At 38.0% G+C, this 24934-nt stretch overlaps 7 protein-coding genes across 9 annotated transcripts; 6 read left to right on the top strand and 1 right to left on the bottom strand.

The window, feature by feature from the left end:
• The first annotated feature begins 390 nt into the window (after positions 1-390).
• Positions 391-3426, top strand: LOC127252060 (myosin-binding protein 7-like). The gene is made up of 3 exons (XM_051276067.1): positions 391-2304; positions 2784-2830; positions 3040-3426. Exons 1-3 carry the CDS (start codon positions 1177-1179, stop codon positions 3113-3115), a joined length of 1251 nt encoding a protein of 416 aa, XP_051132024.1. The 5' UTR covers positions 391-1176; the 3' UTR covers positions 3116-3426.
• Positions 3427-3785: 359 nt separating this feature from the next.
• Positions 3786-7912, top strand: LOC127252261 (calcium-dependent protein kinase 20-like). The gene is made up of 8 exons (XM_051276381.1): positions 3786-4012; positions 4194-5221; positions 5893-6036; positions 6130-6282; positions 6552-6667; positions 7139-7306; positions 7423-7647; positions 7745-7912. Exons 2-8 carry the CDS (start codon positions 4423-4425, stop codon positions 7847-7849), a joined length of 1710 nt encoding a protein of 569 aa, XP_051132338.1. The 5' UTR covers positions 3786-4012; positions 4194-4422; the 3' UTR covers positions 7850-7912.
• A 306-nt stretch (positions 7913-8218) lies between these two features.
• Positions 8219-11802, top strand: LOC127252069 (sucrose-phosphatase 2-like). Its single transcript, XM_051276077.1, has 9 exons — positions 8219-8407; positions 9406-9489; positions 9566-9865; positions 9973-10074; positions 10304-10498; positions 10594-10884; positions 11110-11296; positions 11409-11455; positions 11539-11802. Exons 1-9 carry the CDS (start codon positions 8303-8305, stop codon positions 11620-11622), a joined length of 1395 nt encoding a protein of 464 aa, XP_051132034.1. The 5' UTR covers positions 8219-8302; the 3' UTR covers positions 11623-11802.
• A 932-nt stretch (positions 11803-12734) lies between these two features.
• LOC127251941 (uncharacterized) lies at positions 12735-13459 on the top strand. The gene is made up of 2 exons (XM_051275902.1): positions 12735-12987; positions 13128-13459. Exons 1-2 carry the CDS (start codon positions 12843-12845, stop codon positions 13304-13306), a joined length of 324 nt encoding a protein of 107 aa, XP_051131859.1. The 5' UTR covers positions 12735-12842; the 3' UTR covers positions 13307-13459.
• Positions 13460-14690: 1231 nt separating this feature from the next.
• Positions 14691-16393, top strand: LOC127251504 (uncharacterized). 2 transcript variants are annotated; one of them, XM_051275226.1, is made up of 2 exons: positions 14691-14971; positions 15062-16393. In XM_051275226.1, exon 2 carries the CDS (start codon positions 15187-15189, stop codon positions 15727-15729), a length of 543 nt encoding a protein of 180 aa, XP_051131183.1. In that variant the 5' UTR covers positions 14691-14971; positions 15062-15186; the 3' UTR covers positions 15730-16393. The 2 variants fall into 2 exon arrangements, with proteins under 2 accessions (XP_051131183.1, XP_051131182.1); XM_051275225.1 differs by having other exon boundaries at positions 14692-14990; positions 15062-16387.
• A 1858-nt stretch (positions 16394-18251) lies between these two features.
• LOC127251503 (fasciclin-like arabinogalactan protein 15) lies at positions 18252-21049 on the top strand. Of its 2 annotated transcripts, none has more exons than XM_051275224.1 (3): positions 18252-19732; positions 20513-20652; positions 20757-21049. In XM_051275224.1, exons 1-2 carry the CDS (start codon positions 18412-18414, stop codon positions 20584-20586), a joined length of 1395 nt encoding a protein of 464 aa, XP_051131181.1. In that variant the 5' UTR covers positions 18252-18411; the 3' UTR covers positions 20587-20652; positions 20757-21049. The 2 variants fall into 2 exon arrangements, with proteins under 2 accessions (XP_051131181.1, XP_051131180.1); XM_051275223.1 differs by having other exon boundaries at positions 18253-19732; positions 20771-21049.
• Positions 21050-21549: 500 nt separating this feature from the next.
• Positions 21550-24471, bottom strand: LOC127251502 (calcium-dependent protein kinase 26-like). The gene is made up of 6 exons (XM_051275222.1): positions 23287-24471; positions 23034-23177; positions 22800-22952; positions 22562-22677; positions 22307-22474; positions 21550-22229 (listed from the first exon to the last, which is right to left on the bottom strand). Exons 1-6 carry the CDS (start codon positions 24164-24166, stop codon positions 21843-21845), a joined length of 1848 nt encoding a protein of 615 aa, XP_051131179.1. The 5' UTR covers positions 24167-24471; the 3' UTR covers positions 21550-21842.
• Between the last annotated feature and the right edge of the window lie 463 nt (positions 24472-24934).

Raw genomic sequence — 24934 nt, 5'->3', positions numbered from 1 at the left:
TGCGAGACATGTTGAACAGTCAGTTTGGTATTTCAATTCAATTTTTTAACAGTTTAACTTTTCATGTGCACATTCTATTGAAGAGAAAGATGCATTGTGAGAAGGTGTTTCACTGAATGAAAATCAATTTGATTTTCTGAATCTCCCTTGTGCCTTCAATAAAAAGCACTCGACAAAACACATGGTAATGTCTGGTGCTCTGTGACTAAAGCGCGACTTTAGTTTTACCACACTCATCTATAATTGCAACGTTGTCGTCTTTATTTGGAGTCTTAAAAGACGTGTTACCCGTGGGACACGCTTTCCTTGTAGATTGAAACTCCCCTTTTAAGATTGCGGTACGGTCTCAGAATTTATAACATAGATTCTAGAAGTATTGGGGTATGAAGCAATTACGAGTAACTTGAAGGGTAGCTTTGCTATTAATAGTTTTCACGGGCAGCCCAGCGGTTGCGCAGCCTTTTCAAACTATTCCCAGGAAAAGGATACAATAAGCCACCCGCGCCGTCCCGCCGGTGGACCAACCAATAAATTCACAGCTGCGCAGTCTGGATTTCCGAATTTGCCCATTTCTCTATCATCTCTGAAACCATGGAAATCCGAGGGGTTTTTATTCTCTGTTGTCGATAGATTTTCGCGATACCGGAAGCAAGTCTGAATGTAGAAGAAAGAAAATTCCTGGAGGAGAACTAGCGGAATTTTTCTAGGTTTCAACTGGCGCTAGAGTTTTCTTTCCATCGGTTTTTTTTCCTACAGGAAATTTGCAGGTTTTGGAGCCGAGAACTACCTCCAACTTTCTCGGGATTTACTATTCCGTGAAAGATTTTTATGTTCATTTTATGGTTACTGTTTTTCTTCCAACCGACAAGGTAACTGAATGTATGGATATGGACGTACTACAAATTTGATACATTCTATTATTAGCTGTAGTTTCAGGAATACTGTACGGTTTTAGTTTATACTATATGGTTTTTGGATATTTGGGGATGTTGCAGTAATGAAAAATGGATTCGAAGTCGGTTGATTTTTTAGTTTTAGCTGGAATTTAGGGGTGGAACTGGAAATTTGTCCATGACCTGAAGGGATCGATTTAGCATAGATAAAAGGAGGTTTTGTAGCTTTTGCATTTCTGTGAACCTGCATAATTTCTTTCTGTATTTACTGAACGCTTGGTCAATGGCATCTGAGTGTTCACCGCCATCAACAGACCTTTTAAAATGCTGCAACTGTAAGTGCAGCTCTTCAGTCATGAAGAGTTCATTTTCAGGAACGCGCATTAGGTCTGTGAAGCGTAAGCACGATGCATTCGAGGAAGAAAATGGGTTCTCTATTCCAGGGCTTGAGGTGCCACAAAATGCCCGTGTAGAGATAGGAGATGAATGCATGGCACTTCGAGAAATAGTCAGCAATCAGCAGCAAACTATTCAGGATCTCATTTCCGAGCTTGAGGAGGAGAGGAATGCTTCTTCTTCTGCAGCCAATGAAACTTTGTCTATGATTCTGAGGCTGCAGAGGGATAAGGCGGAAATTCAAATGGAAGCTAAGCAGTTTAAGAGGTTTACTGAGGAAAAAATGGCACATGATCAGCTGGAAACTTCGGCATTGGAGGATTTGTTGTATAAGAGGGAGGAGGTCATGCAAGCACTTGCATGGGAGCTGCAGGCCTATAAGCATACAATGATAAGTTATGGGCTCACAGAGGCTGAGATCGATGGCGACGCAAGTATGGATATGAGCTCTAGGTTGCATGAAAATATGGAAGGTGACCTTCCTTATGGGATATACCCTCCTATCAAGTGTTATCCAAATGAATCCCACACCTATGAAAATGATGGTGGTGAAACTGAGATTGACAAATATGTTTTCAAGGAAACTCCATGTGTTGAGGACCAAAATTCTCCGATAATTGTTAATAATGCCCTTGAGGAGACACAACTTTCATCTACTCATTCTGATTCAAGGAAGGAGGGTGATACAAGAGAAGCTTCAACTAATGGTATTGTGGATGCAAAGGGTTCAGTTGCTGTTAGTCATGATGAATATATGAGAGCATCAGGAGAACCATTAAATCATTCTGATGGTAGAGATGTAGAGATCCATAAGCTGTATGCAAGGCTTCATGCTCTTGAAACTGGTAGAGAATCAATGAGACAAACAATTATTTCTCTAGGTACAGAAAAGGCGCAAATGGTATTGTTAAAGGAGATAGCTCAGAACTTCTCCAAAGAAATTTCTCCAGCAAGGAGAATGCCTGTGAGAGACCATGCACTTGTTGGGAATTTCTCCTTCATGTCAATGTTCAAGGTGATACGTATACTGTAGTTTGTTCTCTTTACCTTGGTAACTTCATCGATTGAATGTATTAGTGTTACATTTTACATGTTGCTGTCTGAACTTTTGTTTCTTACATCGTTCATTACATCAATCTTGTTACATCGAGGCAATTCCTCGTGCACTGTATATGTCCTATAATACCACACTTGCAGATTAGTGCACAATAGCATTCCTCTTCACCCATCTTAGGAAAAATGAAAGGCAGCATAGCCAGTACCTTCCTTTCCTGTTTCCAGTTAGCCATGTGCTCAGTTATCTTTTAGTCTTTTGAATCCAAAGATCTTTTAAATTGAATAAACTCTTGTTGAAATGCTATTGTAAAACATGGGAAAATTTCTGTTTTTCATAAGTATGCTGTTTAGCAATGGAACAATGTTTTGGGTTATTTCAGGACTTGTGTAGCCTACTATTATTCATGCATAGCTGACACTCTCTTCCTTTTCATACAGTGGCTTGTTTCTCTTTTTTTCTGGAGAAGAGAAGTGCACAGTTACAGGTGAGTATACGTCAATCCAATTTTTTTATCCGAGTTTGTTTGCTTGTTTACCTTCTAGATCATGCTCCACCATGCATGTCTAGTTACAGTACCTGAATTAAAATTCCTCCGGGAAAGGAGAACATTTACTACCTTCCTGTTATTCGGAGGTTTCTGGTCTTAAGAAACCTTTCTTGTTATGGTTGCTAAATCTCTTCTCATTGTCACAGGAATAAGTCTGGTTTACCCTCCAAGAATGTAGGTTTGCTGCTACTTTTGGACCAAGGTCCTTGGAAGGGAGCCTAAAGAAGATATGCAAATTCAGCAGAAAAATGGATACAAGTTGAAATTGTCTGCATCCAAGAATGAGTCTGTTCAACAATATAAACATTATGCTGTGCTTTCCTTTGTATCATAGCTGGCCTTTGATTCTTGGGATTGCCCTGTTTTGATTTGATTGGATTGGATAGAATATTTGTTAGATTCTGGTGGCATTTAGGGTGTTGCACTTAAATACAATTTTCAGTTGATTGGCAATCATGGGACATATGGAGATGGACAGTGTATATATTTGAATTTTAACATTTTTATTTATTTTGTTGTATAATTATTTTGAATTATTACTGTACATATATACTCCATCATCCCAAGTTAAAATATATTTTTTTATTATTTTTGTGGAGAAAAAATCAATTTTGGCATAAATTGCTGATGTGGCAGTTGATCTGAAAATTGATCGGTTCAGCGGTTATGTCCATTTTTTAACGGTACAAATTGTTTATAATATGATCAAATTAAAATTGTGCATAATGAAATTAAAATTGAAGAATATTTTATATTTGAAAAAAAAATTGATTTTTCCCAATTTTCGTGTCATATGCAGATTTTGTTTTTTAAATATTATTCATGTAAAATATGACAATAAACTTTAGATTATATATTAAAATATCCCATATGCAGATTGGGTGGAATTTGGTGGTATGAATTTGGCCGTGCATGCAAACGCAAGGTGGGAGTTATGGCTTCGGTTTACTGTTATATATGCATTTCTTCCAATGGATGTTTGTATAGTGTGAGAAGAAGGTGCAGGATTGAATGTGCAAATGCGATCATGTTTTCCTCGATCGGAGGAGTTGACTCACCCACTCACCTTCGCATTCCACAAATTTCTCACATCCCTTTTTCAATTTGAGGCGAACACGTGTAAGTTTTTGTTGCTTCGATTTCTTTGTCGTTCTAATCAATCGATTCATCTATTCTCGTTCCTTTTCATTACGTTGCACTAAAATAATAATTTTCCGGTTCTTAATGATTCTAGTCGTTGTTGATCGGTTGATCCAATACTTGATATGTACATGCTGATGTTCTAATCTGCGTCAATTAGGGTTTCATTTGCGAAGATTGGATGCATGCATTCGAGCTATTACTTTTGGTGATGCATTGGGAAGATCACGCCACCCGATTTGGGGATGCGAATTTGGGGTCTCCTGCCGGGAGGGTAACGATATGTGATCTGTAAAAGCTCGAATTCTTTCGGTGAATGGGATTAATCAAGGCATTTCTGAATGGTGAATTTCGTTTAGGAGGAAATCCTACACTTTACGTAGCGTTTGATGGGGAATTCATGTCAAGGCCCTAAGGCGGGGAGCAATGGCTTCTTTCAGTCCGTGACCGCCGCTGTCTTTAGACCTCGACAGCCAGAGGCCCTCCCGGCGCCAAACCAAGACCAAGACGCCACCATCAACAACAGAAATATCAACGATGTGCAATGTGCTCCACCAAAGGTCAAAATTTCGAGTGATGAGGAGAAGCCTGTGAAAGCAGACAACAACAAGCCAACAGAAGAGGCAAAGCAGAATAACCCCAATAATTTCAAGAGAGTAGCAAGTGCAGGACTGCAAATCGACTCTGTTCTACAGAGGAAGACTGAAAATTTGAAGGAAAAGTATATCGTAGGGAAGAAGTTAGGTCAAGGGCAATTTGGAACTACATTCTTATGTTTAGACAAAGCCACCAACATGGAGTTTGCATGCAAAACAATTGCTAAGAGGAAGCTGACAACTTTCGAGGATGTCGAAGATGTGAGGAGAGAAATTCAGATAATGCACCACCTGGCAGAGCATCCCAATGTTATATCCATTGTGGGAGCTTATGAAGATGTGGTCGCAGTTTATGTTGTGATGGAAATTTGTGCAGGTGGAGAGCTTTTTGATAGGATCGTTCAGAGGGGTCATTACACTGAAAGAAAGGCCGCTGAGCTTGCTAGGGTAATAGTTGGTGTTGTAGAAGCCTGCCATTCCCTTGGAGTCATGCATAGGGACTTGAAACCAGAAAATTTTCTGTTTGTTGATGAAAGAGAGGAATCACCACTGAAAGCCATTGATTTTGGGCTCTCAGTTTTTTTCTCACCAGGTACTTTATTGAAAGTTGAACACTGACTTACTATGATGGAAAACAGCTATATACGTTTACAGAAGAGGGGTAAAAATTCTCAGAATGTTTGCATGACTTGGGTCTAATGGATTAAATGAATGGGAAGAAGTGGCAACACAGAATCCTGTCTTGTTTGAAGCATTTATCATTGTTCTTAGTTCTGTTTTGGACTCCTTCCAAATATCATTTTCTCCTGGTATAAATTCCAGTGACATCAAAGTTTGATGAAATGTGAGATAATAGTTACCAAAGGAGATGCTCATAACTTTCTCAGAGTCGTCTCTGATGGATGTGATCAGTGTTGTTTTGCTAAGCAAGACAAAACTTCTATGATTTTGCATCACTCGAAATACATGTTACACAGAAGTTAAGCAATGATGCATTACTCAAAGTGCAGGTGCTTTTGTTTCCAAGTATAATGTTTTGATGAAGTTCTATGCTTGTTTCTGTGTGTCTGAAATTCAATTGGTTACCCATAGTAAATTTCTCAACTATGGTTGTTTCTGTGTGTACGTGTACTCCATTGTTGCAGTGAGTTACTTCTTGTTTCTAACTTGTTGAGATGTCACAACATTTCAAGAAAAAATTCTCAAATTTCATATTCACTGTTTGTTTACGTCCGGTGAAGTGCTGAAATTTTAACTTCCCAGGAGAAACATTTATTGATGTGGTCGGAAGCCCTTATTATGTGGCCCCGGAGGTATTGAAGAAGCATTATGGCCAAGAATGTGATATCTGGAGTGCTGGAATTATCATTTACATTTTGCTGTGTGGAGTCCCGCCATTTTGGGCTGGCAAGCACTTTTCTTGATCATTATTGTATTCTTGCTTGTCTTCATTATACTCCTAGAAATGTTAGATCTCATTGTTGCATGCCAATGTATCAGAAACGGAACAGGGAATTTTTGAGCAAATTTTAAGAGGGGACCTCGACTTAGTTTCTGAACCTTGGCCGAGTATATCAGAGGGTGCGAAAGACCTTGTCCGAAAAATGCTTGTGAGAGACCCTAAAAAGCGTCTGACAGCCCATCAAGTTCTTTGTGAGTATACATCATATAAATAACAACTCTCTAGATCTTAAGGAATCAATTGTGCCTTATTATTCTCTTCTTTTATGCACCAAGGCCTGAGTGAATTATGCTACTTATGCATAGCATGCACTTACGCCAATAGCTATACTATTGGTTTGTGCTTTTAATTAATTTGGATGATGAATATGGCATGCATAAACCAAACAACCATGCATCTATGTTTACGTTTATGCCACAGGTCCAGATTTGTTTATCACCACTTTAATATAATTGATCAGGCCATCCGTGGGTGCAAGTTGATGGTGTCGCTCCAGATAGACCGCTTGATTCTGCTGTTCTGACTCGACTGAAGCAATTTTCTGCCATGAACAAACTCAAGAAGATTGCAATCAGAGTAAGCTCTTCCAAGTCTCCTGGTTTCAGAAAAACTAATATCTTCTGTAGGACACTTCTATTAGTCACTTTTTTATTGGGGTTGTTGAATGGCTTTCATTCACATGGAATGTCTAATAGGATATTCAAATTTCGTAGTCGTAAATATTGCATGCAGTGAAGATGTGTGACAAATGATTCATGGTAACATTTGCATTAATCTGGAAGTTACAAAAAAGTAAAGGGGGAAGGGCTAACAATGGCCTTTGTGATGCCCAAAATAGGCTGTCCACATAAAATGTGTGGATGATCATCTAAACTGTGCTTTATAACAATTGGAAAAAGCATAAGTGGTAGGCATAAGAGTTGATCAAGTCCAGATCTTACCTCCGTTAATACAATTCTATTATTTTCCAATGTTGTTACGATTTTGGCGAAGGGGACATTCATACTATAGCTGATCAAACATTACCTCTTATCCTCTAACCCATAGGTCATTGCTGAAAGACTTTCTGAAGAGGAAATTGCTGGTCTAAGGGAAATGTTCAAAATGATTGATGTGGATAACAGTGGACATATTACCTTGGAAGAACTGAAAAGAGGTCTAGAAAGAGTTGGTGCCAACATCAAAGATTCTGACATAGAGGACCTAATGCAAGCTGTAAGTGCACTACACTTTTTTTCTCTCTATTGTTTATGTTGATGTTGACTAAGTGAACCCAGTTCTTGAACCAAAATTTCTCATTTATGGCCTGGCCTTGCTACCCGAATATGCAGGCGGATGTAGACAATAGCGGAACCATAGATTATGCAGAGTTCGTGGCAGCCATGCTGCATCTAAACAAAATCCAGAGAGAGGATCATCTATTTGCTGCTTTTTCATACTTTGACAAAGACGGCAGCGGGTACATCACAAAGGATGAGCTTCAACAGGCTTGCGAACAATTTGGTCTCGGGGACGCCCACCTTGATGAAATAATCAGCGAAGTCGACAAAGACAATGTACATATATTCTGAGATTCTCTAGCCTCAAACATAGTATTCCATCACATGCAATTAAGAACACCTTGAACTCTAACTGGCCTCCATTTTCTTTCAGGATGGACGGATCGATTACAGCGAATTCGTCGACATGATGCAAGACTCCGGTTTCAACAACGTATTTCAGAACAGCATAGGCAAGGGACTAAAGGTTGCTGTGTAGGATCGAAGCTTGTGTATGTACGTACGCACGTTTCATGCATCAATTACTGTAGTAGAAATTTTGAACTGCTCTTTGTTGTAATGGTTAGTTTGTAAAGACATACAAATTTCTTTAAATTGACTATCATTATTTCTACCATCTCCTTTTAAATTACTTCCATTCAAGATTGCATGCCCGTACAGTAATCTATTAATAAAGAGGGCCTCTTAAATGGGCCTTAACATTTAGAATTAATTAATCGGCCCATGGCCCAATCCAGACCATACAGATATACTAGCTACTATTTACTGTATTAAGAATTAATTACAGCGTACGAAACAAGCGCCAAAGAAAGTGGATCTTATTTATGTGGTGTGAGTCAGATTTGTGTGTAATTCGCTAATTAATTGAACTGAATTACCCGACAGCCAACAAAATCGAAATGCTTGCGATCCGAAAAACTTTAACGGTTTCATGCCAGCATCTTTTGCGCTGCCACTCCTAACTTTCCATATTTCTCTTAAGTTTTCACCATTTTCGGTCGCTTGTCGTGCCCCTGCAACCGGCGCAATTTCTCAGGTATGTCTTCGTTCGCATCGTCGCACGCTTCGGAAGTGTTCACAAGTAAACGAAATGAGGATGTGTGCAGTACGTGAGGGATCGAATCTTTAGATAGTAGCTCCAATTTTCTGAGTGGGTTTGCTGGAAATCGGATGCGCCGATGAAATTTTATATGTATATTGTGCTCGGGTTTTGTTTCTGATTTTGACGTACTGAAGAAATCGGAAAATTGCCGAGTTCATAATTTAATATTGGTATAATTTTATCAATTTTTTAGGGTTATGGATTTGTCCTGTTAAGCCAGGAAGATTATGCATCTGCGTATTCCACTGTTAGTGTGTATCTCCTTATTGAAATGATTGTATGCTTTGGGCGAAAATAGAAATTAAGATTTATCGTGTGATGAAAAAGGTATACTATTGAAATCTAGATAGAGGTTTCTGATCTATATGTGTTTGCCCATAAAAGTTTCTGTTTGTCCAAGAATCATACCGCAACTCATGTGTTACTGTCAACATACCTCTTCTATATGGCTCTGTGCTCTAGAGAAGAAGGCTGCTGTTCCATCCCATAAAACATAGATCTTGGCAGAAGTGGCCGATGAATGGACTGCCAAAACATAAAAGAAATAGAATTATAATAGATTCTGCGATCTATGTAGGAGGTTGTAGCATACATGTTTCATGATTTGTTGTAGATATTGATGGAGGTCGAGTGGCTTTCAATTGTATATATATTTCATCACTGTTTCTTTGTAAGGATGAGGAAATTATTTTCAGCTTTAGTGTATTCTGTTTCCTTTACAGAGCATGCTTTGAACCATTAGTTATGTTCATGCTGAAAATAGATAGGTTGATTTTCCTGATCTTGCTTCATTTTCCTAGTGGATTTTTAAACTCCAAGATGTTTGTTCTCATTTCCTTACATCATGAATTTAGCGGAAAAGAGAATAATGCTTTTAGGGACTATGCTCTTTTACATTTTAATTACTTAATCATATATTCATTTGTCTGCAGAGCGAATCGATCCTAAGAAACACCATGGATCGTATCACAGGGAATGCAAGGCTCATGATAGTCTCTGATCTTGATCATACAATGGTGAGTGGTTGTTATTCTTCTCTTTCGGCATTTCCATTTATGTGGGATGGAGCTAATGAAAAACAATGCAGTGCAGGTTGACCATCATGATCCCGAGAATCTCTCTCTTCTCAGATTCAATGCATTGTGGGAGACAAATTACAGAAATAATTCTTTGTTAGTTTTCTCTACTGGAAGATCACCCACGCTGTACAAAGAATTAAGGAAAGAGAAGCCCATGCTGACCCCTGATATCACAATAATGTCTGTGGGAACTGAAATAACATATGGCAACTCTATGATACCAGATGATGGCTGGGTTGAATTCCTAAATAACAAATGGGACAGGAATATAGTATCTGAAGAGACACAAAAGTTCACAGAACTCACTCTTCAGGTAAAAATTATAGAAACAACTTTAGACTTAATAAACTGTAGGTAGACCTTATATCTCATATAGATAGCTTTTCCATGAGTATTTGATATCCTTTTTAAATTGTGCAGTCTGATACAGAGCAACGCCCACACAAAGTAAGCTTTTATGTGCAGAAAGCCAAAGCTCAAGATATAATGAAGTCTCTGTCAACACGCCTGAAGGAACGTGGGGTAACGATCTTTCTAAATTCTAACTGCCATATAACAGTATGTAAACCTTGCATCTATTAAAGATGCATAAGTTTGAAAATTTGTATTCTGTATCCTTAATTTTTTGTTTCACATATGTATTCTGCATAGACTTTCGATTTAATGTTTTTGGGGAGAAAATTTTTATGAACAATAGAAATTTGAGAAAGTTCTATAAACGAACACACCCTTTGTTTTTTATGTTTTTCAGTTGGATGTCAAAATAATCTACAGCGGAGGAATGGACTTGGATATTTTGCCACAAGGTGCTGGAAAAGGGCAAGCACTTGCTTACTTGCATAAAAAGCTTAAGGCTGAGGGTAAATTACCTAAAGCCACCCTTGTTTGTGGCGACTCTGGAAATGACGCAGAACTGTTTAGCATTCCAGATGTACATGGAGTCATGGTTTGTCTGTTACTCAACTTTTTGGGGGATTATTTAGAAGAATTCTGGCTTTTTAGGTAGATGTATACTGGAATGTCTTTTTGGGACTTTTGTAGGTAAGTAATGCCCAGGAAGAATTGCTGCAGTGGAGGGCTGCAAATGCGAAAGATAATCCTAAGGTAATTCATGCATCAGAGAGATGTGCTGCAGGCATTATACAAGCCATTGGTCACTTTAACCTGGGTCCTAGTACATCTTCGAGGGATGTTAAAGACATATTTGACTCAAAGCTTGCAAGCACTGATCCAGCTGATTGGATTGTGAGATTTTACTTGTTCTGCGAGAGGTGGCGACGCAGTGATATTGAAAATTCTGAACAGCATTTTGCAAATCTTCAACCAGTTTGTGTATGTTCAGTTTCACCTTCCAACAATCTGTTCCTGGTTTAACATATTTCCAGATTTTTTTTTTAATTTTTATACATTGAAAAAGTTCATCAAAATACCTATCATTTCATTTCTTTGACCAGATTACTGGGAAAGTTCGAAGTATGAGTTTACTGTTTAAACAATCTTTCTTCGTATAGGATCAAACGGCTCTACTTTTATTTACTCTCTATGTTGCTCTTGCAGGATAAGTCAGCTATTCTTGTTCACCCGTCAGGAACAGAGCAACTACTTGGTAATAGTGTAAGTTCTCTGCGAACATGCTATGGAGACAAACAAGGGAAGCAGTTCCGGGTTTGGGTAGATCAGGTATTACAGGAACAGATTGGTTCAGACACATGGCTTGTGAAATTCAAGAAATGGGAGCAATCAGGTGAGGCTTCATTCTTACTTGGCTGCTGCAACAATGGTTTTCGTAATTAAAAGTATGCAATTTTAAAATTCCTCCTGTTGCCATTCATCAAGCTGAATGTTGGCCTTTGTAGGTGAAGAGAAGCGATGCTGTCTGTGCACTGCAATCTTAAGTAAGAAAGTAAGTAATCTCTTTCATTCTGTTACCCCTAATACGAGTAACCTGTATATGGTTTGATGTAATAAACCAAGCGCAATACACAGGATGATTCGAAAGGGCTTAAATGGGTGCATCTCCATCAGACATGGATGGATGGAGCTAACACTGCAACTAACTGGCTATTCTAGATATATATATATATATATATCATCTCAAAATAAGATGGCTTTGGCCTTGTTGAGGTACACGGCTTTCTCGAGAGTTGTTGACCATGGATGTAATAATGTGATCTACTCGGTTAATAATTTGCTTTAGTTATCATAATCAATCAAAACTTTGTTGAAAATCAACTTCCTCTCTTCCCTTGGCATGTTGTGTGATTTATGGTCGTGTTTGACACGACTTCAGTTATGGTTTTAACTCACGCGAATGACGTTCACATTAACTTTCGCGTGCCCATCTTTTTATTTAGATGTTTACTTATTGTGCATCGCATACTGCATACTGATTGATAGTTGCAAGAAAATGACATACTTGACTTTGGAGAACCGATTGATTGCCACCATGTCGTGCAAGAAAAGCAATGCAATGCTCTTTCTGATTCTCAACAGAGTCAAACTTTGTTAGGACCATTATTAATTCATTTGGTCCCGTTGGCAGTTACGACATAATTTCGAGATTTGTTATATTATACAGACAGGCCAATTCAAATGCTCCAAGGCAATTATTTAAAAGATCGTATTAAAAACATGATTGCAAAAAAACAAAAACAAAAATCGAAATCCCTCCTCATTTTGGACCTTTAACTTGATCGTATTTAGACTTTACTTTACGCGTTAATTAGTTCGATTTGAATTCGGATACTTTTATTTTTTATTTTTTATTTTTTATTTTGGTTTCAAGATTAATCTTAGACTGGTTATAATAATATTCAAAATTAGTCTGGGCTGTTAGTTACATTTCTCTGCTATTTTTATCCATACCTAATTTAACGAACACGTGGGTGTGTTTATTTTATCAATGAAAGGATTTATTTTATTTTTAATGTGAACCAATTCCAAAGTTCCAATTTATATGAGAGAATCATATCCCCATGCAGATGCAGATGCAGATGCAGATGCAGCTTCCTATGAGTCTCTAATAACTTTGGCAGAAGATGTGAAATCTGGAGTCAAAGATTCCTATGAGTAGTTCCAACTAATGAATCAACACGATTAATTAATTAATTAATAAATAAATAATTTCCATGATCAATTAAATTTATATTGAAACTTGTTCGTCTTCTCCAACACAGACGTCTCTCCCTCTCCATCTCCATCCCCATCTCTATATAAACCCCACAACCCTCTTTCCAAAAATCAAGCAACAATTAATATACTGAATACAGTGTAATAAGAAAACAGGGGACATGATGGATGGAGTTTTCTCGACAGAGGGTTTCATGGCAGTTTTTGCAGTTACAGGGAGCGTTGCTTTGCTGTCGATGCAGGCACACAGACGCCTGCTCTCTGATTTCATCTCAAAATTGGATTCTCAGATCATCCACATTAATGGTTCCACCTCCATGCCTACGTTTCTTTTTTTTAAATCTAAATAGATCAAAGATGCTATTTTTTTTTTGCCTTTAATTGTCGGTCTGTGATTTACATATTGCATGTTAATTATTGATTTATTTATTTATATATATTCTTAGGTGGCGTGACAAATGAGCCAAAGAAGAAGGTCAGATTTGCCGGCGAGATACCCTACGTGAGAGACCATCCGGCGGCTGCCGCCGCCGCCGGAAAAATTGAAGAAAGTTTGGAGGGGATGCCGGAAAATTGGCAGGTGCTGTACAAAGGGATCTTGAAGCATAGGAATCGTAGGTTGTAATACTGTCGACGACTTTATGTAATTATTACGATAGCCAGTAATTTTTTTTATTATTATTATTATTTTTTAAAGTTTTAGTTACAAAATAAGCAGAAATATGTAAATTATGGACCTTTTATTTTTATATTGGATATAAAAGTTTGGGCATTAAAATATTTTTTATACCGGTAGTTAATTAGTTTAAGGGTTGCATATAAATAAAGAAAAATATATATTGAATTAAAATTAATTATCGGAAGCGTATATTACATACAAATCCCAAGAAGGAAACATGGCCCATATAAAATAAAGGGCTTGAGGTCCAATAAAGCTATCAAAAAGTCTTATAATTCTTTAAGGCCCAAAATATTCCATAACCTTGTTTGAACATTGATTGATTAGTAAATATGTTTTGAAGAATCAAAATGGGCCATCGTTGGTTTCATTGTGCCAAAATGTACAAATTTAGACAATTGTTTAATTTGAATTTAGAGAATGAAGACAAAAGTCAAAGGTTTTAAGTTTTTCTATGATGCCAGCTCATCTATGAAAGTGACCACTACCGTTGACTCATCATATCATAGTCGACACGCGTCGCAATGTCATTCATATTGATAACACGTGGTAAGAAAATAGCACTTGACTATATTATGATTTTATCGGCAAAATTATTTCTATTGTAGGATCTGTAAAAATTACTTTTACTTTTGACCTTCACCGATCGAGTTTAAAAAATATTTATTTAAATTAAATAACCACTCATTGGATTGACTATAATCAGTCTCTAGATATAAAAGTTGCCAGGTATTATTGTAGAAAATTTAAAATGAATATATACTCAAGTCCCTGTAGAAACAAATTTATGAGATTGTTGTTATGCTTTGAATTGAAAATATGAATGAGTAGATGAATATTTTAATAAACATATATAGATCTTGAATAATATTTTATATAATGTGAATAAAATAAAATAAAAAAATCAAAATTTAGCTGTTCAATAGCCTGGAGAGTTGAAATAAACGTATTTGCTTTATAAATTTTAGGAATATATATATAGAGAGAGAGAGAGACAGAGGCAGACAGACAGGGATATATTGCTTTGAGATAAATTATTTTTCTTAATTATTATATAAAGAAAATAATTAGGTACTAATTACTAATATATTATATGGTTCTAGAATATCTACAAAGTAATATAACTAATAAATTAACCAATTTTGACGACGTGTGAATATGTCCCATTAGTATTATTATTAGTATTATTATTATTTGCCAATAATTATACAGCAGCAAAGAGTGTTAAATAAATAAATAAATAAACTTGTCATTTTGTTGATAACACCCAAAAAAAGGGTAATCCGTAATCGAGGATATTATTAATAATTCATACGCTACTTTCACGTTTGGCCTTCAAAATGAGAATGTAAGTCCTTACATACCATTAATCATTCATTCATTTTGTACCAACCACTTTCTTCTTTCTTCATCCACCCCACGCTTATAATCAATCCCAAACATTTCTTTATTTCATTTCACTTCATTTCTACAAAAATCGTATATATTATTTACATAAATAAAACTGTCGGGAATAACAAACCTCTACAACGTTTGGCCGACCGTCGATCGATCGGCTTTCTTTCACCTTCGCCGGCACGAAATCATAATTTACAATGGCACATCATTATGGTATTTCCATTCTACTAAGGTATGGTACTTAATTTGGTTTCCTTTTTTAATGGTGATAATATTATATATAAATGGTTTTTATGTATGTAGTTTGTGGAGGTGAAGGCGACGGAATTTGTCGACGACCGGCGTTTCTTGCTAATTCCATCGGGAAATATATAGATACCTACAGTTTTAATAAAAAAAAAAATAATTTTAATTAATTAGCGGCTACGATGACAAGGCAGCAGATCATTCTGCGGTCGCCGGCGGCGGACCGCCGGCAGCCTCTGCTGGAGAACATGGAGTCGTCGTCGGGGGGGAGCTTGAAGAAGGGCTATCCCCGGATCGTCGAGAAATCGAATTCCTACCCGCCACAGGGAAGCAACCGGCGAGCCAGGCTGGCGGAGGTCGCCGGCGGGACGACGGCGGAGTGCGCCGCCGTGGCCTGCTGCTGCCCCTGCGGCCTTGTCCATCTCTTCGTCCTCGCCGCGTTCAAGCTTCCCGCGGGGCTGTGCAGGAAGGCGCTGAGACGCCGGCGCCGGCGCCGCCAGATACAGAACGCGGGGCTGCTGGCGCCGCCGCGGAAGTGCAGCTGCGACGACAGCGTGATGATGCACATCCACCCGGTTTCGAACCCCGCCGCCATGGTCAACGCCATTGATTCCGACAACAGCGAAGTCATCGAGCTGGAGAAGGAAATGTGGGACCGATTTTACGGCGCCGGTTTCTGGAGGAGTCCTTCCCAGAGAAGCGACATCTCTGTCCAAAGTAAATAAAATTAAATCAAATCAAAAATCAAAAATCAAAAATCAAAAATCAAAATCACACACACAAAATTTTTAATTTTAATTTTACGCAACAAGACAACCTAGACAAAAAAACAAACCCACTTATCTTTGCTTCCACCTCACCTCACTACACTTCTAATTCATCAAATGCTTGTCCCATTTGGGTAAAAAAAAAAAAAAAAAAAAAAAAGGTCAATTATTTGATTTTTCTCTTTTTGTTTAACTAATATAGATTTGTTGATGTATAGTAAATTGATGAGAGGTGTCCATATCAGAAGTGCTTAATACTGTCCATTTTTTTAATTTTTATTTTAAATTTTGGTTAGTGTGTCGTGGAGTAATTATATTGATTGGCAAATTATATATAATGAATGATATATGGGTTTGTCACATTGAAGTCGACCCAATGCTATTATAATTATACTACTGCTATTTCGTCTGCCTAATTATTATATTGTGCTGATAAAAGATTTCTACATTTAACATTTATTTGTGGGTGTTGTGAATTTGACCATTAAATGGTTTAGTATTAATTAATTAGGTCAGAATCTGATGGATGTTAGAGAATGTTAATTAAGTGGAGTGGAGGTTATTTTTTTGTTTTATGAAACCAAATTTGATATTCAAACATTGAGTGGCAATAGTTATAAGTTAGTTAATTAATAATTACAAGTTTACCGGTCATTCCATTGGTTTAGTAACTATAAATTATTATTCAAATCAAAAGAAACAAGATCAGCACTTAATTAGAACCCTAACCCACACAAATGACCATGATCCTGTCATAGGTCTCCAAATGTAATACTGCTCGCAATTTTATTTTATTTTATTTTATTTATTGAAACCCATAATAAAATTATTCTTAGCAGCCTATATATATATATATATATATGTAGCTAGCTACTCCATTTGGTAGAGGGAAGGCATACCCAAAAACCTACAATTGTTCCAGTAATCATTGGGCTTGTGAGAGAAACTAAGTGGGCATGTTTGGGAATTTTCTTGATGGGTCACATTACCAACTGATTTCATTATTATTATTATTATTATCAACAAACATTATATCCTGCAGCCGACATGTTATTGACCGACCGTACACTTCACAAAAGTTTAATAATAATAATAATAATAATAAGTATGATGTGTAGTTGTTATTGTCGTCATCAGTGCTAAAATTGTAAAAGCGGTCGAATTCAATTCAATAAATAAAAAATTAAGATGAAAATAATAGATTGGCATGGCAAGGAATTGCGAAGCAGTATCGTACCGAAGCTCAATTCGGGTCCTCTAAGACAAAATTTCTTTCTTCATTAATTTTGTGAGCGAGCATTCTAAATTTGAGAAAAAACATATTGTGTGTCCACGTCGTCTTCCTCTCACCGATTCAAAAAATAAAAAATAAATAAAATTGAAAATTGAATTGCATTCACAATTGGGAATAGAATAGAAAGGACCCTTCCCATAAATGCACAATTTATCAACATATAATATAAATAAATAAATAAAAAGAATTAGGACGACGACATGATTATTGACACTCACATCCCAACCAACCAACCAACCTCTGTCACCGACAACCAACGCTTTACTCATAAACTTCCATTTATCTCTTAATCATCTTCTAATTATAATTCAATTTTAACTTCGACAAAAACTACTACTACTACTATTATTCTTATTCTTAGTATTATTTAAAACAAGAAAACTTTTTAATCATCAATAAACCCTTGTACGTAAAATGCACGTGCCGTCACGCGCGCTTGGCGGGTTATTATAAGCGAACACGGCGCTCTCGGACAATGACAGCTGGCCTTACGGCTGGAGTGAGCAGTCAGCTGAGCTGAGCTGAGCCAACAAGCGAACCGCATTTATTGCTGCTATTCGGGTTCGGGCAAAACCCGTTTCTGCCGATTTACTTCTCGTATGGAAGGAAGATATTTTATGCAAGCTGGAATTCGTTTGCTAATAAATAAATTAGTACCTTAGATCCAACAGAGCTCGTTGCTTAATATTTCTTCCATATTAATTTTAACTCTAAATATTTAAACATTTATAATAATAATAATAAAAAAAAATAAAAGTCTATTGAATACTCAGAACTCACACAAATGTTTCTTTATTTACATTAACTATTTATTGCATTCAAATATTTTTAATTGTTCCAAGGGTGTTTGTTTCTAAGTCCTCTCTTATGACAGCGTCACATTACTTACCAACAGCTATTAAAAATTACTCTAAACTCCGCATGCATCTTCTACTAATTATGGAGTAGCATATAAGACCAAAATTGCTGCGAATGTATGTATTTATTTATTTATTTATTTAAAGAAGCTAATATATTAATTAATTAATTAATGAGCTTTTCTAAATCCAGTTGTATCTGCCAACGCCAATTAAACAATGCAACACTCTAAAAACAGAACCCATTGAAATACCAAGAATGCCCTTAAGCCTTCTTCTGCTTTTGGTGAAATAGCCTCTGCCCCTGATTTAATATACCCACCAAACCAACATCACATCACATCTCCACTACCCTAAGCAAAGCAAGTCCACATTTTTTTCCCCTTAACCCAAGCCTACTCCTTCCCTCAGGAGAGAGAGAAAGAGAGAGACCCACCAAAATAAGCGTTTTTTTTCTAGAGCGAGAAAGCTCCGGAGTCGTCATACGCCATGGGTTTGCAGATCTGTGGCGTCCCTAGTCTCGTGTTCCTCATCGTCTTCACTGTTTTGGGTTTTACTAATTCAGCATTGCCGGAAACCCCATCTGTAAAAATGCCCAATCCCGGCGGTGGCGGCCAGATCAACTCCAATTCAGTGCTTGTGGCCCTTCTGGATTCGCGCTACACGGAGCTGTCTGAACTGGTGGAGAAAGCCCTCTTGCTGCAGACACTTGAAGAAGCTGTGTCGAAGCACAACATCACCATTTTCGCCCCAAGAAATGAAGCTCTGGAGAGGGATTTGGACCCTGAGTTTAAGCGGTTTTTGCTGGAGCCCGGAAATCTGAAATCCCTTCAGAATCTGCTGCTTTTCCATATGATTCCCACTCGCATTGAGTCGAAAGAGATGAACAAGAAGCCTGTGCACCATACCAGTCTCTGCCGTGAAGCCCACGACGAGAAGATTCTGTTGACGGAGATAAATGGGGACAAGATCGTGAGCACCGCCAAGGTTATCAAGTCCGACGACATCATTCGCCCCGACGGAATCATCCACGGCATTGAGAGGCTACTGGTTCCCAAATCCGTCCAGCAGGATTTCAACGCCCGCCGGAGTCTGAGGACGACCTCCGCCGTCCTGCCGGAAGGAGCGCCGGAAGTTGACCCCAGAACAAACCGCCTGAAAAAACCCGCCCCGCCTGTCCCTGTCGGCGCGCCGCCGGTTCTCCCCGTTTACGACGCCTTGGCCCCCGGTCCGTCCCTGGCCCCCGCCCCGGCTCCCGGACCCGGCGGCCCTCACCACCACTTCGACGGCGAGAGCCAGGTCAAGGATTTCATCCAAACCCTTCTACATTACGGCGGGTACAATGAATTAGCCGATATTTTGGTGAATCTGACATCGCTGGCTACTGAAATGGGGAGACTCGTTTCCGAGGGTTATGTCCTGACAGTTCTAGCGCCGAACGACGAGGCAATGGCGAAGTTAACGACGGACCAGTTGAGCGAGCCGGGGGCGCCGGAGCAGATCATGTACTACCATCTGATCCCGGAGTACCAGACGGAGGAGAGTATGTACAATTCGGTGAGGAGGTTCGGGAAGGTGAAATACGACACTCTCAGACTGCCGCACAAAGTGGCGGCGGAGGAGGCCGACGGGTCGGTCAAATTCGGACAGGCAGAAGGATCCGCTTATCTGTTCGACCCGGATATCTACACCGACGGGAGGATTTCTGTTCAGGGGATCGACGGCGTTCTCTTCCCGCCGGAGGAAAGCAAGGCTGCATCTAAAGCTGCTGCTGTTCCAGCTGCCAAGATTGTTTCAAAATCGAGGAGAGGTATCTTTTAATTTACTACCTTTATTCTTTCTGTCATTAGCCATATTCTTGAATTCATTCCTGTTCTTATTTTTTAATTCATTTGTGTTCTAATCGGAGTAAAATTAAGGCCTTGTTGAAGACATTGGGTTTGCCGGGATTGGTTTTCCGGTGAATGTGATTTGGTGAATAATCTTGGCAGTGAACTAACTTCATTTCTGATGATGGTGATGGTACTGTGAAGAAGAAGGAATGATTGCAGATTGCTTTAGGTGTTACAGCTGCCACTCTTTGGCTGTTTGCAATAATCTAAATTTGTGTTTAATAGCATTACTATGTGGTAAGAAGAGAACAGATTTGTTTAGGTTGAGAAAGTCATTAGGCAGGCTGTTATAATCACCTCTCTCTCTTTCATCAATCCTTTCTAGATTAAATTTTGCATTAGGTTTGGATGGAGACAAACCACCCTGCCTGCACATCACACACAAGAGAGAATACAGTGAATAGATTGCAGATTAGGAATGGGTTCAGTTGTTTTGTGTCGGTGAAGCTTTCACAGAATAGAAAATAAATAAAAAATAAAAATTGAAGGAATTGTTTGTTTGGTAAGCATAATCACTTAGTTATGTTGAAGCTTTGCAATGGAGTAGTAATGATTAAGGATTAACAGAAGACAGCCTCAAAAGATCCTGTCCTATTTGCACTGCTGGATTTCTGCCCTCATTCAATACATATAATTGTCGGCAAAATACACAAACATGAATCTATATATGTACATATAATTATTGTTGTACTGTTCAGGAAAGCTGATGGAAATGGCCTGCACCATGCTTGGAGCTGTTGGACAAAGCTCTCATATCTCCAGCTGTGAATAAATCATCAATCTTTCAGAAGAAAAAATAAAAAATAAAGAGGGGGGGAAGGAAACACACCACAAAAAGGTACGGTATGGTCTATGTAATGTATTGTATTGTATTGTATTTTCTGCATATTTTGATTGGGAATTAGTAGTTGTTTATGTTTCTACTTAAAACACTTATTACAGCAATAAAATGGCAGTTCTTTTAGGAAGACAACCATAAAGGGGTGGAGGCGCTTTGCAGTTGAAGCTGTCCCTCGGATCCCCACTGGAGAGTTCGATTTTTTTTTTTTTTTTTTTTTCTTAAATTTTATTATCTGTTATTTTGATATAAATACTGTAATTACATATATATATATATTGTCTATTCAATTGTTTGTATGTAAGGTTTGTTCTACCGACAGTGTCTGCACAGATATATTTCATTTTGCTACTGTTGGTGGTCAATTTATGGGTGATGAGTTCCTGGTTTGATTGCATACCCTACTTTTTATTTTATTTTATTTATTTATTCCTAAACAAAATTTGATGTTTTTTTTTTTTAGTTATTATTATTTTTATTTCTGTCCGTCAATTAATGATAATTTTATTATAAATTTGTCCTAATTAATACTATACTTTATGGAGTGCCACCGACGGGTGATGAATTGAATAGATTATCAGAGTTTTGTCTTTTCACGTGGATTTTATGAACGTTGTATTTTTTATTATTATTATTATTATTATTTTTAATATTTCTATACATATATATATATATATATACTGTGTAGAAAGTTTTGATGCCATATCACCACTATGCATTCTAAACCATAAAAAATAAATTTAATAATATGTCAATTAGCCAATTAAATATGAAACTTAGCTGGCATTGCCCTTTGACTTGTTATAAGTATTACTATTATTCTTAATTAGTTGGCCATTGGACAAAGTCCAAACTTAACCCAAGATTTTTGTTCTCTATTTTTTCTGTGTAGTAACATTGATCAAGAAAACACATGATGTATATTTATAAATTGGTTATAATTAAATTCATCCTTATTACACTATTTATAAATGAATGATCTTCTACTTTCATTAAATATATTACAAAGAATATACATAACAGTTACCTTCATTTCATGGGCTCTCTCTTCTACTTGTTCCTTAAATCCTACCAAGTTATAAACTTTTTTGTCTTCTGCTGCTGCTTCTGTAACTGGAATTTGTGTTCTTTGTTTCCTCGAGCGAAAAAATCGAGATTCGAATTCGAAAACCGGATGGGACAATGGACTTTCATCTCATCCTCGCCGTGACGCCAGAATTACGGTATGAAAAAACTGGCATTTCCTCCTGGCATCCAGTGCTGAAGTGATTCATGTTTCTTTGCTTGTCGCATTCTGTATTTCCGTTGCGCATCATCGTGGAGAACTCGTGAAAATCGATCTGACCATCCTTGTTTTGATCTACTTCTTGGATCATTTCTTCTAAGTGTCCATCCTCTATGCCGAATTCTTTGCAGGCTATCTGGAGCTCGTCTTTTGTGATGTAACCACTCCCATCTTTGTCGAAGTAGGAAAAAGCTCTAACAAGGTGATCATCACCGTCGATGAATTTGTTTAGCTGCGCCACTGCTGCAATGAATTCTCCATAGTCGATTGCACCGCTGCAGTCAATGTCAATCTGTATTATTGGGAAATGAAAACGCATTAGCTTCGAATGTATATCTCTTGCCAAAAGGTCAATAATCCAATACTTACAGCATTCATCAATTGATGTATCTTTGACTCATCAAGATTAGCTCCAAATCTTTTAAGGCCAGCCTTGAGTTCTATAAAAGTGATCGAACCACTGTTATCCGTATCTATCATTTTGAACATTTCCTTTAAGCCGGAAAGCTCTTCTTCGGACAGACTTTCTGCAATGATCTGTAGAAAGAAAGAATGTAATTAAACCAAACAATTGGCAAGATACATTATCATGGATAATTTCAAGTGAGCCTACAAACTACGTACTCTTAAAGCCATCTTCTTAAGCTTGTTCATTGCCGAGAACTGCATCAACCGATTTACGACTGCAGAATCAAGTGGCATATCTGGAGCTATACCATCAACCTGCACCCAAGGATGGCCTGCAGACAAATGCCAAATTGAAATTTGAAGTTAACGTCTTAATCTGTAGAATTACTTGAAACCAATGTAAGTTGGAAGCATGAAGATGATCAGTGATGTAAGGTGAGCCCTTAAAACTTACAGAGGACTTGACGAGCAGTTATCCGCCTTTTCGGATCCCTTACAAGCATTTTCTTCACAAGATCCTTTGCACTTTCAGAGATATTCGGCCAAGGATCCGAAGAGAAGTCAATATCACCATGCAAAACTTCTTTGAAAATTTCTTGTTCACTTTCTGTACAAAATGGGAATTAACCTGAGAATCAATTGAAATCCATAGCAAGTAAAGAAGGGGAGAAAACTTCCAATTTCTTACCACCCCAAAATGGAGGAAAGCCACAGAGAAGAACATAAAGTATAACGCCGGCACTCCAGACATCTGCCTGTGGTCCGTAATGCTGAAAGAGCACTTCCGGAGCTACATAAAAAGGGCTGCCTACTACATCTGTGAAGACCTCCCCTGTGGAGAAGAAGGTACAATACATGGAAAAGATCAGATTATCGAAAGCATAATATTATAGCAAATACATAAAAGAAGAACTTGTAATACAAAATCCTGCAGAATTTACCAGGCTTGAAGAAAACTGACAGTCCAAAATCTATGGTCTTTAATGGAGAATCCTCATCCTCATTGACAAATAGAAAATTCTCAGGCTTGAGATCGCGGTGCATGACTCCTAGAGAATGACAGGATTCGACAACGCCAACTATTGTCCTAATCAGTTCTGCAGCCTTCTTCTCCGAGTAATGGCCTCGCTTAACAATTCTGTCGAAGAGCTCGCCCCCGGAGCAGAGTTCCATGACTACATGAACTGCCACAGCATCCTCATAAGCACCTTTGATCGAGATTACATTCCGTTGCCCTGACAAGTGATGCATAATCTCAATCTCTTTCCTCACATCATCAACATCCTCCTCTGTCAATAATTTCCTCTTTGCAATGGATTTACAGGCGTAGTTCTTCCCTGTTTTCTTTTCCACACAGAGAAAAGTCTTCCCGTACTGCCCCTGACCGATTTTCTCACCCAAACGGTAGTGCTCCTTCAGATGTCCTGTTTTGGTTCCCAGAACTGAGTCCAGCTGAAGACCTACGCTCATCACTGTGCGAGGCTTCACCGGCGGCTTAGGAGCTACAGGTTTCGGCTTTTCTGTAACGATCATGATCACACGCTCCGACTTGACTGCATCTTCCCATTTCCAGGCTGCCATAGGAGGCTGTGACTCTTCCTTCAGTACAATCATGCGCTCCATTTTTGTAGGCTGTAATTGATTCACGTCCTGCGGATTAATCTTCACCAATCCAGGGGGCATCAGGTGAACCGGGTTAGGGCTTTCCATGGCTTTAACAGAGTCAATCATATCTGGTGATGTCGACCGCCAAAACGAGCGTGAAATCGAAGAGCAATACCTTTCTTCCCCAATCTTCCCACTGACACAAGTATTTCCCATCGCTTCAATAAACTGAATTCACCTCCAACCAACTGAAATAAAACAGTTACGGAATTCAATTCCTGTCTAGCACCAACAACTACATCTCCTTGCGGACAAAACACAAAACGACATTACTCTCCAATTAAATTTGACGATCAAAATCTTCTGAAAAGAAACGAGTCACTATTCGAAATTAAACAGAGGTAATCGCAAGCACTAAACGGAAAATTCAATGCTTGATTACAGTAAAGCACAGAGAAATCCGCGGCGCATGCAGAGGGAAATATGCAATTAATAGAAATCCAGAAAGAAGGAATTGATCAGACGACACGACAGTGCCAAATTTTGTAGGGCCGAAGAAAGGAAGAGCGCGTGGTAGTCGTGTACGGAAAAGCGTGTTTACCGAACGGGAATGTAAAAAGCGTGTGGGTTTGGTAATTAAATAAATCGGGTTTGTGGAACGAGCGACTGAAGCCAATGAACGGCATTTAATTAGAATAAATACAGTTTATTAAATGTAGGGGAAAAAATGTTACATAAAACAAGGTTTGATTATTTTGTACAAGTTATATTCTTTTCAATTTTAATAAAATATAAAAGGTTATTAATTGTACATTTGGATATAGCCAGAGATCTTTGATTGTTTCAATACCTAAAAAAAAAATGACGCTGAAAAAGTCACTTTGGCTGTTTATCGCCGGCGGCCATTTTGTCTTAAAAAACGTATGCAGAATTAGTATGACAACTTAAACCCAATATGAATATTATTGTTATTATAATAGTTTG

This window comes from Andrographis paniculata, unplaced genomic scaffold, assembly GCF_009805555.1.
Source record: "Andrographis paniculata isolate CXL003 unplaced genomic scaffold, ASM980555v1 Contig45END, whole genome shotgun sequence".
NCBI classification, from domain to species: domain Eukaryota; kingdom Viridiplantae; phylum Streptophyta; class Magnoliopsida; order Lamiales; family Acanthaceae; genus Andrographis; species Andrographis paniculata.
This window is presented reverse-complemented; position numbering and strand designations above follow the sequence as displayed.